Source organism: Strix aluco, chromosome 8 (assembly GCF_031877795.1).
Source record: "Strix aluco isolate bStrAlu1 chromosome 8, bStrAlu1.hap1, whole genome shotgun sequence".
Taxonomy (NCBI): Eukaryota; Metazoa; Chordata; class Aves; order Strigiformes; family Strigidae; genus Strix; species Strix aluco.
This window is the reverse complement of record NC_133938.1, coordinates 3,158,109-3,172,295: the sequence shown is the minus strand read 5'-3', so window position 1 is coordinate 3,172,295 and position 14,187 is coordinate 3,158,109. Positions and strand designations below refer to the sequence as shown.

Genomic DNA, 14,187 nt, shown 5'->3' with positions numbered 1-14,187 from the left:
AACCTAGATGGAGCGAGGCCCCAGAGCCACGGTGGCGGTGGAAGGACTCTCCGCTGCTGCAATTCCCTGGGTGTCACACGCTTCCCGTATCTGGCAGGAGGCAGAGGACCTGCCTGGGGGCCTGACAGGAGGTGCCAGTGACGTTACCCGGATCTCACCCAGACCAAGCTGGTGATTCTGTCCTAAGCTAAGTCTCATAAGCTTACTCCATAAAAAAAGGCATCCAATTCAACTTTGCCTCAGGTACCACTTTTCAGCCTTATACCTAGTAAACACTTTGTTTACACAAATTATCATCAAAAAATACCACTAACTACTGCTTAAAATAGCAAACTGTTCAATCTTGTGTGACAAGTAACAGAAAAAGACTGAGATTTAATTACCAGTTGGTTTCTTTGTAGTAAGTGCAACTTTCCAATTCAGTCTTTATGAAGCCTTTAATCCCCGATTGTGGCATTCTGATGATGCAGTACTTAAAGAACCCAGACATACCAAAGCAACCATGCCAAGAGCTGCGTTTCACTCTGAGAAGCTGTCTTAAAAAATGTAAGCTGCCCAGATTCATATAAAACATCACTAACTCGACTTTCTTTCCAAATATATACCATGACAGCACATTTTGACAAAACAGGTCTATTTATAGCAGTATTTATCCAGATGGCATTAAGATTTAGATATTGAAATAGTATGATTTAGTACTCATACACGCCAAAAACTTACGATGCTCGTTTATAGCAATTTAAGATTTTTTGGTTTGTTTTCTTAGTTTTTTGTGGGGTTTTTTGGTGTGTGAGCTAATGAAGATCATGAGTTGCTCTTAAAAAAAAAAACCCCAAAGCAGCCCTAACAACCCCTCTCACTCTTGATATTTTTATATGCAGAACTTCTAAGGAAGTTAAACTACATTAAAGCAAAGAGAACATTAGCAAAACTTCCGGATGAAAATCCGTTGTGACTGGAGCAGCCTCGCTGCCCTTTGCCACAGTGTCTCCTGTCCCCAGCCCACAAAAAGCATTAAAAGGGCAGAATCTTCCCAAGTTTCTTTTCCCCTCCTACTTCCACCGCCATTCTTTCCCAAGTTTGACTGCTCTAAAACATTTACAGATCTAAAAAGCAGGGAGAAAAAAAATGTTCACCTGTCAGGTGATATAAAACCAATCTTCTACTAAATGTGCCAGAATAATTTTTCTCCACCTCAACCACAGTTAAAACCTTCAGTCTATTCATTACTGTCTTTTTATAGTATTTTTATTTAATAAAACCTATTAAGACTACCATACAAATCTCTTTACTTATGCTTTTATCTTTTAACTGATCAATTTTTATATTGCTGACATCCCTTCTTCACCATTTGCTCATTTAAAAATTCATAGTATATGAGCTATGTCTCTGGAGAAAACGTCTATAAAATTTGTTACAGCTGGCAAATGTGTATGAGTCAGTGATAGCACATGACTAAATGCTTCACAGAAAATAAAATTTGTTTCTGTAGTAAGCAGAACTGTTTAAATGTTATTTATTTTTATGTTTCAAAGAAAATATATTGTGAAGTGCTGCATTGATTTAATACGCAACAATGTCTGTGTACACGCTGTACAAGGAAAATTTATGAAACCTTTGCACAACTCCTTTAATTGAATTTTCCAAATCTCTCACCACACACAAATAATCAATATCTTCTGCAGAGAAAACCAGTCAGAATTATTACAGTCTTTCTTTTCAATTTTGTTGTCATCAGCACATACAGAGCACCTGGATATTTGTAATGTCTGGATAGCAAGTTATTTACACCTCTTAAACATATAATTGCTACTAAGTGAGTCCAAACTAATGTTTCTTTTCTTTTTTATTTAAAATAATTATATTCATGGGAGAAAGCAGTATTTATTCTCATGTAGGAGTTGCTACATGTAGCTGTTAAAAGAACTACAATTCTTTTTAATTTTTCATTAAGCTTAATACTCCAAAGCCTAGATCCACTAGAATTAAAAATTAATAGCTATTGCGTCTGTAAAAAGGTACGTGGGAAAATAGAGTATAAACACAAGTGTGAAATTCATGAACAAATGTGGCTGACACCTAAATATAAAATGCAGGTTGACAGTTCTATATGTATATGCGTCTGAGGTCTATAGTCATACGTCTCATGTGCATTTCTGTATCTGCCACAAAAGTTAATAGCTTAATATTTCATCTACATAGCAGAGGATGTTAAATCATTGGAGAGGTTTGTAATTTGCCCCCTTCTTTCCATCCAAAAAGCTTATCATGCCTGTGACCTCAGACCCAGATACTTCTCAAATCTCAGGCTGTATTTTAAAATACGCACTCTGAAGGTGCGGGTACAATCCGACAGACCCATAACCTGCTGGGAAAGAGAGTGGCATCGGGGAGTCAAACAGAAACCTGCCCGCCGGCTCCTTTCCCCTGCAGTAGACAAGATTACTCACTCGTCCTAGGAAAATCGAAAGCATTGCAGACTTTGGGTACAAGGCAAAGAGGGCTTTGATACCTCTTCTAGACTATAAAGGACTTTGCATGGTTACAAACTAAAAAAAGACCCACTTGCACAGGATGAGAGAAGAGGTACAGTCAGATTTAGCCAGCTTTTAATCCACACAATACAAATTAGAACACAACACACTCCTCTAGATGCACTTTGGGGCAGCCTCACAATGAGTTTTGACTGTAAATGCAGGAGGGCAGAGCCATTTCTCTGGGTGTCTGCATGGGGACATTCGAAATAACAGGAGTAAACAAAATGGGTGAGTGTGCATGTGAACACATGGACTTAGTGCAACTCACATGCTCAGCGCTGAACTAGTCTTAATTCAGTTTGCTTAATGCAGTTCCATCGCAAGTGTTCACACTGAGGTGGAACTTCAAAACATAACTGAGATTAACTCTTCCACATGTCTAAGGGGAAGAAAAAGACTTCTGAGCAGAAATACAGACAGATCAGCTCTGGGGGCACCAACATCAGGACACGGACCTGCTCGAGCGGGGCCAGAGGAGGCCACGAAGATGCTCGGGGGGCTGGAGCACCCCCCTGTGAGGACAGGCTGAGAGAGTTGGGGGGTTCAGCTGGAGAAGAGAAGGCTCTAGGGAGACCTTAGAGCGGCCTCCCAGGACTGAAAGGGGCTACAGGAAAGGGGGGAGGGACTCTTGATCAGGGGGGTAGGGATAGGATGAGGGGTAACATTTTAAACTGACAGAGGGGAGATTGAGGTTAGAACTAAGGAAGAAACTGTTCCCTGTGAGGGTGGTGGGGCCCTGGCAGAGGTTGCCCAGAGAAGCTGTGGCTGCCCCCTCCCTGAAAGGGTTCAAGGTCAGGTTGGACGGGGCTTTGGGCAACCTGGGCTAGTGGAAGGTGTCCCTGCCCGGGGCAGGGGGGTGGGAACTAGATGATTTTTAAGGTCCCTTCCAACCAGTCTGTGATTCTATGACTCTCTGATCTTCCGCACCGAAGAGCAGATGAACAAGGCCAGATTCCCTCCAGCATCACATAAACAAAGTTACGATTCCTTGAAGTCGTCTCACCAACGACCTAGAACATAACACTCCCAGGGCACACTCATTTCCATCGGCTGGTTTCAGCTCCAAGGAATCATCTACTAGCTGGGCATGTGTGCACAACCTCCCTCTTCAACCTCTGCCCCTTCACCGGGCACCTTCAGGGCCAAAGTTGTGCCAGTCACAGCAACTGCTCTCGAGGAAATCCTGCAAAGTGCTGCCAGACTGCAGTCCCTCCGGGCCACCTCTGGCCACGAGAAGTCTTGGCCCAAGGGTTCTCTGTCCTGGGGTAAAGGCAGGTACGCACTCCACGCTGCAGCTGCGTTACAGATCTGGGCTGTGTAAGCACCAGCTCTGGCCCACGCAGCCTTGGGCACACAGGCTTTCTGGTATGAGGCTGACTGAACCTGAATGCAGTTGATTAGCAGGCTTTAGAATGTATTTTCAGACCTTCAGAAAATATTAATTCTTAATTCAATTTCTCTTAGTTTCGCAGCCTGTCTGCTAGGCCAAGACAGTACTGATGACCATCAACTCTCTTCCAAACACTGTGCAGGGGCATTAACTTAGAGCAGACATTTCTGATGTGTGGCAAAACACCAAACCTGGCCTTTAGTGTTAAGAATTGAAGTAAGCATATCGCTTGCAAACACAAGCTCTAAATCTCCATCTAATAATAATCTATTTGAAAAAAAGTCCTTCAGCATCATCTTTTTTTTTTTTTTTTGCTTTTACAGATGATGTACAGCACAAAAAGGCTGCTGGAGAGATCTTGTCAAACTTTTGCTGGAAAGAAGCCTAGGATTTAACTGCAAGGACCTTGGTAGAACTAAGGAACTGCTGTTTGTGTCAGCATTAGCAGCTTTTCCCAAACAGATTGAAAACATAGAAGAACTGAACCTCAGAAAAACCTCTAACACAAATGCCTAGAAATGGGGCTTGCACAGACAAGAGCATATGGTTCATCCTTACAGTCAGCTCTTACGAAAGAGCCCTACAGATCTGTTACATAAAAAGGCCTTTCCCAGTACCGAGGTTCAACCCCTCTATCCATCTCATCATTCCCCTGAAAAATGAGTACTTGCTGACAATTTGCTCTCAAGGAATGGAAACTCTGGAAAGAAACACAGTTTCTAAATAAATTTGCTTATGAATTCATTCAGTTCACTTAATAAACATCTGCTTAGCCAGTTCAAGAGACTGAACTTTTCCCAGAAAAGGCTTAATGACATTTCTTCCCTACAAGTGAATAGAAAGTTGGGCTGAGAAAAAAAACCAAATGTTTTTTAGGTTAAGGTTTTTACAGTCAGAAAAATCCACAGATATGTTCCTGAAAATATACATCTGAAGTCTGATGTATTCCCCTTTTCCCCAGAAGATCCCAAAGCAGAAGGAAGGATATAGGTGGGAGACAGACACCCAAGTATGTCCAAAGGGCAACAAATTTATTCTACTTCATTTGAGAATGATGTAGAAATAGATTGTAAACTGGAATTACCCTCACTCACAGCAAGCCACCAGCAGTCCAGACCCAAGCTATTCAGTTGTGTGTACACAAACACCAATACAAAGTCCAAACTCAAACTGACATGAATTGGGATAAATGGTGAAATATTGTATTCTTACCATTTTATCTGTTTTGAGAAGGAACTCTGCTTATCAAGGAGGCATCTATATTTTGCAGTGTTTCTGAAATGGGATTTTATGTTTCACTATATATACACAGCCTTCAAAAAATTGGATTGGCAAGTGCGAACTCAGTATTACTTGGTCCCTAATCTCTCCAGCTTTGCTGTCATTAGTAATTTCAAGTGAAAAAAATCCATCTAGCTAACCCTGATCTAGTCTCTTAGAAAGCCACCACTACTGTTGCAAAAAGTGCAAACTTCAGTCACTTGTATTAAAAACAATCTGAAAGTTGGGAATCTTTAGAACTGAACTTAATAGGGGTGATCATATTTGCCCATGGGCTTGGCAGGATGAACAGCAACACAGAAAAGAAAGTATTTTTTTATTTCATTACAAAATACAGTCTGAAAATAGTTTTCCTTATCACTGCAAGTATTTGATCTTCTGTAACACTCTCTTTTTGTTTCTTACTTGGACAGCAGACGGAGTCAAGGACATGATTTATGTCAGTGTTTTTCTTTTGGGGAAGCAAAGTATTAGTATAATTTGTAACAACCAGCTTAAGTAGCTTTCCTGTTTAGAATATTATCTTCACTCCTTGAAACGCTCAACCTATTAAATTTTCCTTTAAAATATACATATTGCAACCTACACATTTATTCTCAACACACTTAAAGGATGTTTTGGACTGCAACATACTGACTAGACTTAATCTCTTGGCAGTTGCTTTACAGTTTGCTTACATTCTATTCAAAAACATTTTGTTTACTGTAAATGCTAGTCATGGACAAACAATGATGCCATTTTTTATGCTGGTCACACAAAATGATATACTGAGTTCTACATAATGCTGCCCATTGAGCAGGGAATGTTTTGTATTAAGTTGTTTTAAGTAGAGGTTGTTTATGTAAAGTAAATAAATTTCATGCCTCACCATGTGATGATAATGTGACATTCTGTTTGTATCAAGCCACAGAACAGTCATAAGTTTTAAGTCGTGAGCATAATTAATTAAAAATAATTATGAAAAAACCACATCCAAAACTAAAAGGCAAAGTAAAACATCTCCAAATGCTTTTCTTCTATCACATACTTCTCTTCTCTTACTACTGTACTTCCAGGACTGCAAAACTGAATTTATCCTTTATTAAAGCAAAACTGACATTGAAACTTCCATCAAAATTGGTCAACTTAAACTCACAATTCTATTTTCTATCCTGCTTTCACAAAATATCTCATTTTTCATCTAACAAGACTGGATATACGTTCAGCGTTAGGAGCTAGTTTCCAGAGCAAAGATGGAACTATAAATGTATATCCTGGTGACCATTAAAAAGCAGTGCACAAAGGAAGCAATGACTGTTTAAATCTGCAATGGCCCATGGCACTCACCATTATCAGTGCCAGAGAGGGGCTCTGATCATCGGAACAGAAGGACACAGGGAGCTGTAAATCAGAAACAGCAGATTGCACAAATGAGCCAAATTCCTTAAGAAGTGATGTCACTCCTTTTCATTTTGTGGTAATCTGCTGGAGCTGAGCAAACTTAAGTTTGATCAATTTTCTTTCCTTTAAGAGAATTCCCCACAGCAAAAAGAATTTAAGCCTGTGGAAGAGCAGATACAACCAAAATCAGAGAGGCTGCTTGTGATAGGAAGCAGTCCTGCTGGCTGGGAGAGCTGGCAGACAGAGCAGTAGAGGTGCCACCACCGATTTTGATTCTGGTTTTGCTCTATTTTAAGATAGAATGCATGAAGATAACAGAAATATCACCATATCAGTGGTGAATGTTTGTTGATTTTACCGGGTGTGAGAGAACAAAATAAATCTTGCGTGTATCCCCCCCCGACCTTCCCAGCTAGACAAGGCACTAAGTGGCTATGTGGGCCACACTATGTTAAATGCCACCAACTTCAAATATTTTCACAGCACTAGTTATGAAGAAACCTAATAGTTAGGATTTCACAGTCCCCTGGAGTGTGCTAAATACCTCACAATACATAGAAGGTGAAAAAGGGTTTGCTGCAAGGACTGTATGCTGCTTGGCTTATACACTGAAAATGCAGGGGAAGGAGGAGAGCGAGGAAGAACAAGGATAACAGGTATCCATAAAGGAATGTAAACTCTCTAGGTCCTGACTGCACTTATTTCTAGACCATACCTCAAGCACAAGACCATTAATGATTTCTTCTCCTTGCACAGTTTCATGGAGAAATACCCAATACAATGAAAACAGCAGAAAAGATGAAAATTACATTTGAGTAGTGCAGAAGTTTTCAGAAGAAACATTTGATTATCATCCTTTTCACATATTAAAAGTTACCCAACTTACTTCAAGTGGAAAGAACTAAGGAGGAATCAACTAAAAGGAATCATCAAAACATCTGTTACACAGGAGTTATAAAAAGTTTCTTACCTCGGGCAGGAAGTTTTCCAGGGTTTCTTTTCAACAGCTGCAGTTCTTCTGCTTGACTCACTAGTGAAGAAATAAATCTGAAATCAGTAAACGTTGCCCCAGAGACTTCAAAGAAAATAATACCTGAGCTGCCTTTTTCACTTTCAAAGCATTTGGATTTTTCTTCAAGTGATGACAACAAACCACTTACAATGTAATTGTGCTCCAAAAAATTAACAAAAAATTTTCAAAATTAACATAATTTTGAGAAGTTGTGCTTACAAGCCTTATACCGCATTTTGTTCCCATTTTTGTCTTCTAGTGCTGACGTGGTGCTTTGTTCCTAATTCAGAGATGGGGGAAAAGATGATTCTTCCCCATTTTGAAAGCAACAAAAAGCTAACAGAAAGAGTGGACTAACAGAAAATGTCAACAACAGGTCTGACATCTCATTTGGGCAGTGTTACTGCCCTATCCACGGTGTAGGGTAGTAATGTAAACACAGACTATTGTCACAAAACTTCATTTTGTATAAGAAAGCAACCGAATATATGCATTATAGTGGGAACTAGTACAGTGTATACACATGCAAAATGAAAACTGAATGAGCACTGGAATAGAGTCAGGAGCAATGTTAATTTAATCAACAGTCGCTGCTGGAATTGTGTGGTGCATAAATTCCACTGCTGAGGCACATGCACCTAATGCATGAGAAGAGTCACAGTGCTCCTTGGTAAGAAAAATTCTTGAGCACCTGTGGCTTTACTGTCCACCTGTTTCCAATGGCAAACAAAGTAGCAGTCCCAGCCACCCTAGGCTTTGCTCTCCTATAGCTAGTTCCAGTGTTTTTACACTCTGCAGAAAGCAGAGCAACCAGACAGGTTGTAGAATAACGCGTATGGGCAAAATATCACATTTGCTGCAGCTTAAGAAACTTGTTTTATCATCTTTGCATGCTTGTCCAGAGACTGGACACAGGGACTACGTATACATTCATATTCCTTGGTCAGAGGTTGGGATGAAAAGTCTACAAGAACAATGTTATATATGCAAAAGAAGAAGTAGTGGTAGGTAAGGGCAGTCTTAGCCACACATCTGTACCACAAACATGTCAACGTGGGTACAGATAAAAGGTGTTGCTATTGTGAAAACAAATTAACAAACTGTTCTGAGGCATAAAGATTGGGGCCTCTTGGTGCCTACGGCTACCTTTCATCACTTTTAAAGGAATGACCTGGTAAGGCAGATCTTTATTTCTCCTCTCTGAAAGTCAATAGCTTTTTTGTTTTTTTTCTTCTGCAATTATCCATAATGCAAGTTTTTTGCATTAGAATATTTCCCCATCACATAGTGCCCTTCTAGTTGCGGAGGCAGTTGGGAAGAGAAGTGTGAATGCACTTTTTGCTGCTGAGGATTCACACATCCCAAGAACCTCTGGCTTGGAGTAAGGATAAAGTTTATTAAAAATTGGACACATATAAGTGAAAAGCTTTGGCCTTCTGGGTTCCCTTGGAAAAGTATTACAGATGTGCCATCTGTAAAGTGCCCTTATCCCAACACAACAAGCATCTGGTATGTCTATCATTTAAAGACACATGAATAGCAATTTTTAAAGCCTGGAAACCTATATTCAGCCTAATCCTCCTAAGAGGCAAACAAACAAAACAACTTCCTTGCAAAAAGAGAAGAAAGGCAATGCAATCAAAGTGCAAACGTTTAGCCTAATCACTAGCTAAGTACCCACTAAGTATCTAACTATTTACACAAGAAAAGGTGTTGCTCTTGCAAGTTTTTCCTCCCCATCTGTGAGTGCGAGTTAGAAGAGTGGGCCGTTGGGGTTGCCTCTCTTTTATGTCCCTGCTTGGGCGCACAGGGACGTTTAAGGTGCACTTGCCCTTACCGAGAGAACTCACATGTCCGAGTCCTGGGGTATAACACTCCATTTTAACATAGAGCGGGGCAGGACTCGAGGAAACGTTTGGAGTGATCATTGTTAAATTGTTATAAAGAGGATAAATATTGAAAATCCTCCTTACTTAGCACTTGGGTTCTCTGCACTTCAGCACTCAAGACGCAAGGCAAGTCGGAGACACCAATATTTTCAAGCTCTCTACTGCCCTCTAAAGCCTGGAAAAAAACCCCATGATTAAAGACATTGTTAAATCTCATTCCCAAACTACCTACTTAGATGTCTACAACTTATTAAAAACCTCTCAGAGAAAGAACTTCTGGAATTTTTTCATAAGCTTTAAACGATGCGTGAGGCTCCACCTCAGAGAAAGTCAATGGGAGTAAAAAGTTTAAGGGTGTAAGAATATACGTTAATTTTGAAAATGGCATTCAGGTGCCTTTGGAAGTGTTACTTAAAAATCTCCTGTTATTTACGCTTCACTCGTAAGTCTTCAGCTGTTTAAACAGATTAACACTTGATCCCCAGAAAAGCAATCTTGGCACATGTACAAGCTTGCTCTAATATGTTAGTAAAATGGAAATCTACGTGCAGCTCAGATTGTATTGAACACACTCCTCAGCATTTCATGGGAGACCTAAAACCATACACTATCAATCTCTGGAGAAATAGAAAGGATTTTTCAATAGGGTTTTCTAAATAAACATTTGAATTAAAATATTATAAATTAGTCTTTTTTTGTAAATAAAACCTTGTCAGATCATATGCAAGTAAAATAAATCAATACAATACTTTGAGTACACTGAATTATTTCTCAGATATTGATACACAGCAATGAGCCTTGTGCTAAATTTATTCAGGAAACAAAATGTGAATAAAACAGAAGAGCAATTTGCATTTTAGCACGTATTAAACAGACTATTAAATGATGATACATTAGTGGTAAATTAAATAGTACAATCACTTCAACACAAAGGGATATTTAATCTTCAAGGACAGAAAAATATGCAGTAATAATTCATACTTCAAGATATAAATAATAGTTGATAACTACTTCATATGTTTTTAATCGTGTACAAAATGAGGAGTGATACAAATTAAAAATGGTGTCCTTGGAAAAGCAACTCTTCTAGTTTAAAAAAAAAAATCTACTAAGTTCTGTGGTTTTGGTTTTTTTTTTCATTTTTGTGATTTCCAGGTCAAACCTGCCTGGTTTCAAGTATTTTATTTGCTTCCCTATTCCTTAAAACTCAGACACTGCATATACAATTTTCTTTTCTTTTTTTCAAACCCTATATTAAAAGTAGATTTAAAAAAATAAATCAGCGTAAACCAGACCTGTAGGCTTGTCAGTTTTGCTCTTATATTCAGAATTCTAGCCAATGAACTTTTCACTTTGGACTGCAATTCCAGGAACCTGCATGAAAAATTAAAATAAAACCATTTCAATTAGCTGCATCACCACTTGCTGAAAATCAGTGTTTACAATGTTTCCCAGACTTTCTTCACATTGTAATCAGGATAGATCTAGATAAGCTGTGAACAGATGGGCTGTACAACCTGATTGTGTCATACAACACCAAATACAATTTGCTTTTGGTTAGGATTTATAAGCAAACTGCCAAAAATACATATATCCTAATTTTAAGGCTAGGAACTCAGGTTCAGCAATATTAGAGGATCTTCTTATGATTGTGGAGGAAGACAATGGAAAAAACAGGATTTTAACTCATTTGTTCCTAAGAACAGGAATTTAATCAAGAGGATGAGCTCCCCAAACCCACAGACTGTTAAGACGGTATGACACTGCTTGTAGCTGTAGGAAACATGAGAAATTAAAGCTGAGCCCAACAGGGACAACATCGCGTGATGGTAGCTGTTCAGCTTTGTTGTACTAGCTCCCCTTTTAAGCCACAAATATGTCTTACTAACAGTGTAAAGATGGTCAGCTTTCAGAGTTTAATGGATATTGCAATAAAAATTAAAATAACATACAATCAAATTAGATCTAAAGGGCAGATTTTAATGCATGACTAAGGATTTTCCCTGAATATCTATTGAAAAAAGATTCCTGCAATGACTGTTTAGACTATTTTCTCTTTGAACCATTTAAACATGCAAATCAGATCGAGACAACAGAAAAAGAATCTATTCACTGTTTCCTTCCACAAAGGGAGAATCACCCTTATAAGAAACCTCAAATTTAGAAACAGAACTACAGTATGAGAAAAACTTATCACTGTTGTATTTCAACATGGGAACAGAAGGCTATGCAGAAAAGAAAATGCTAAGGTCAGTGTATTGTACAACATATTTTCCACCTGTAAAAGTAAAGTATATGGAAGTTCACCTAAATACTACTATGTAGGTGTTAGTTTACAAATGTGTTTTACTGGCATGTCACTAACTGCTAGTCTTCTGCAAATCTTGCATTTTTTTAAAAAAAGATACTGAATTATTGAAAGCAAACATTTACATGTCAATGAAGACTACAGATTACTCAAATTGTTCTGCAAATCAAGGTTACTATCACTAAGAAGCAACCAAGGGATTTACTGAACCACAAAAAAACCCTCCAATTGATCAGTTTACAGCTCTTCACTGGTATAACTGTAAGATTTTATTTTTTTACTATCTAACTTGCCATCCAAACAATTCTACTATCTGTCAAGCTCCATCACTTAGAAGATACTTACTGTCCTACAACGAGGAAATTTCAAGCTAATGGTGGTGGAAAGCATCCATTACAAGAAAAAAACCCAACAGACACATTGAGAGTTCAAGTGCAGTAATGAAAAGGAAGAGTTACATCTTTAAGCATAAGAAACATAATATTTAGTTGAATAAATGTCACAAATATTACTTGTTAGTAAAAAAGAATTGCATGTGTAAAATATCTAGCCCCAAGGGAATTTTCCTCTGGACACCAGGTACAACTGTGACACAAATATTAAAGACATACGACACAATACAGAAGTAGAATAACAGAATCAACGTATACATAAGCATATGAGGAAAGAAACCCACTCACGTACAAAACTCCAACTCTTTAATGTCGGTTAACTAGCCTGCATGAATACTGCACCAGCATGGTGATACTTCTTCCAGTAACACAAGCTGCAGCACAGCAGCTGTGCTCTGCCTTCAGTATCAAGAGGACTTGCAGTGTGACCTGTTGTCAGAAGCAAGGAACACAAGGAAAGTACAAAGAAACTGGCCAACAAAGGAATATGTGGGCAACGGAGGTCTGCATTACACTGAGAGGTAAGCTCTTAGTGACAAACTGGGGTAATAGGAAATGCACCTCAGATTTTGGAGAGAAAATGTGCTGGATCTACAGTCAGGAGAATTTAGGTAACAATTTGAATTGGATGCACAAGCACCCAGCCTGAATGAAATACAGGACAGTCACATTACACAGAACAATAAAAAAATACATAATGTTGTAGAGAAGAGATGTGGTATAGCCAGGCTGGTGCTGGGCTGTGAATTAGACTTTCTTGGACAGAGAAAGATATATATATACACATATCTTTCACTTATATATATATTTGGTGTGTATATATATATATATCAAAGACATATGTAAAGATTCCACTGAAGGACAAGCTGAAGCATCAAATAAAAAGGCAGGACAACACAACGGGATAAAAAGATTTCAAGAACAAAAATGTAGACAGTGTTGAAAAAGAATGAGAATAAAGAATTTTTTTAAAAATTTTGCTATTAAGAGATCACAAGAGTCTCTGGTGAATGCAATTTCAGTTGAGTAAAAAGGACGGAAATGGATGGGGGACTATCTAGGATAATACTGTATTAGCAGCATGAAGTATGAACATGCTCACTGAGGAAAGAAACTTTAGCTGGACTTAAGCTTTAACTCAAAGTAGTTTTACTGAGCATATACAACTTCCATATTAAAAAACCTTGTAACTTCCAGGATTTCCAAATTTGGTAGCTTCCCATAAAGATGAAAGGCATCCCCGATACAATCCAACTTACAGAGATTCACAGCTTTCTACTTTTTCACCTAGTTCTATCATAGATGAAACTAGTATTTCCTTTGTCTAACTCTTAGGGATGGATGTGTTTGTTTTGGCTGAAATACGTAACACATTTAGCCTGAGTGCACTGTTGGCACAGAAAGTTTCAGTTCACTTTTCAGCTGAGATTTGGCAATGTTATGAACAATTAAATGTTTTTCATAACAGAAAAGATCAAGCCATAGTAACAACATGAGACACTTCTAACACATTTTATCTCTTCTCCTTCCTCACATATATCAAGTTTAGGAAAGCAGTTTATCAGATACCTCACCTGAAACATTTAAGGGTTTTACTAACTGTGGACTGCTCAAAGTTCATTAGTGTCAGGAAGCTTATAGCTTAAAATAAGATTGTGGCAGAAAAGACAAGAATTTTAAAAGAATTTAGAAAGCAAACACAATGTTTCACCATGACCATCTGTGGCTAGTTTTTAATCAAAAAGTTTCCTGCATTACTGGCCCTGTATCTTTGGCAGTTAATGTTTCCAAAAATAAGGTAAAGAATGTACACTTTCAGAAGAGTCTGGAAAGCCAAAACAGATCTTCCGTTCAGCAGTTTAATTACGATACCTGATTGTGTAGTACCATGAGTGTGACTCCTGTAATTAATTGGCAGTGTTACACGCCCCACACTACCAGTGAGACAGACCTGCCTGGGCAGTTGTATTGCAAACCCTGCATTAATCTGTACCTATA

General features: G+C 38.5%; 1 protein-coding gene across 8 annotated transcripts in view; it reads right to left on the bottom strand.

Moving 5' to 3' along the window:
• ITGB3BP (integrin subunit beta 3 binding protein) overlaps positions 1-14,187 on the bottom strand; it is a 35,519-nt gene that overhangs the window by 5,195 nt on the left and 16,137 nt on the right. For all 8 annotated transcript variants that reach the window (XM_074831833.1, XM_074831835.1, XM_074831829.1 and 5 more), the window contains 3 exons: positions 10,785-10,863; positions 9,574-9,664; positions 7,559-7,618 (listed from right to left, as the gene is read on the bottom strand). In XM_074831833.1, the coding sequence (XP_074687934.1) occupies positions 7,559-7,618; positions 9,574-9,664; positions 10,785-10,863 (230 nt within the window). The remainder of the gene's footprint in view (positions 1-7,558; positions 7,619-9,573; positions 9,665-10,784; positions 10,864-14,187) is intronic.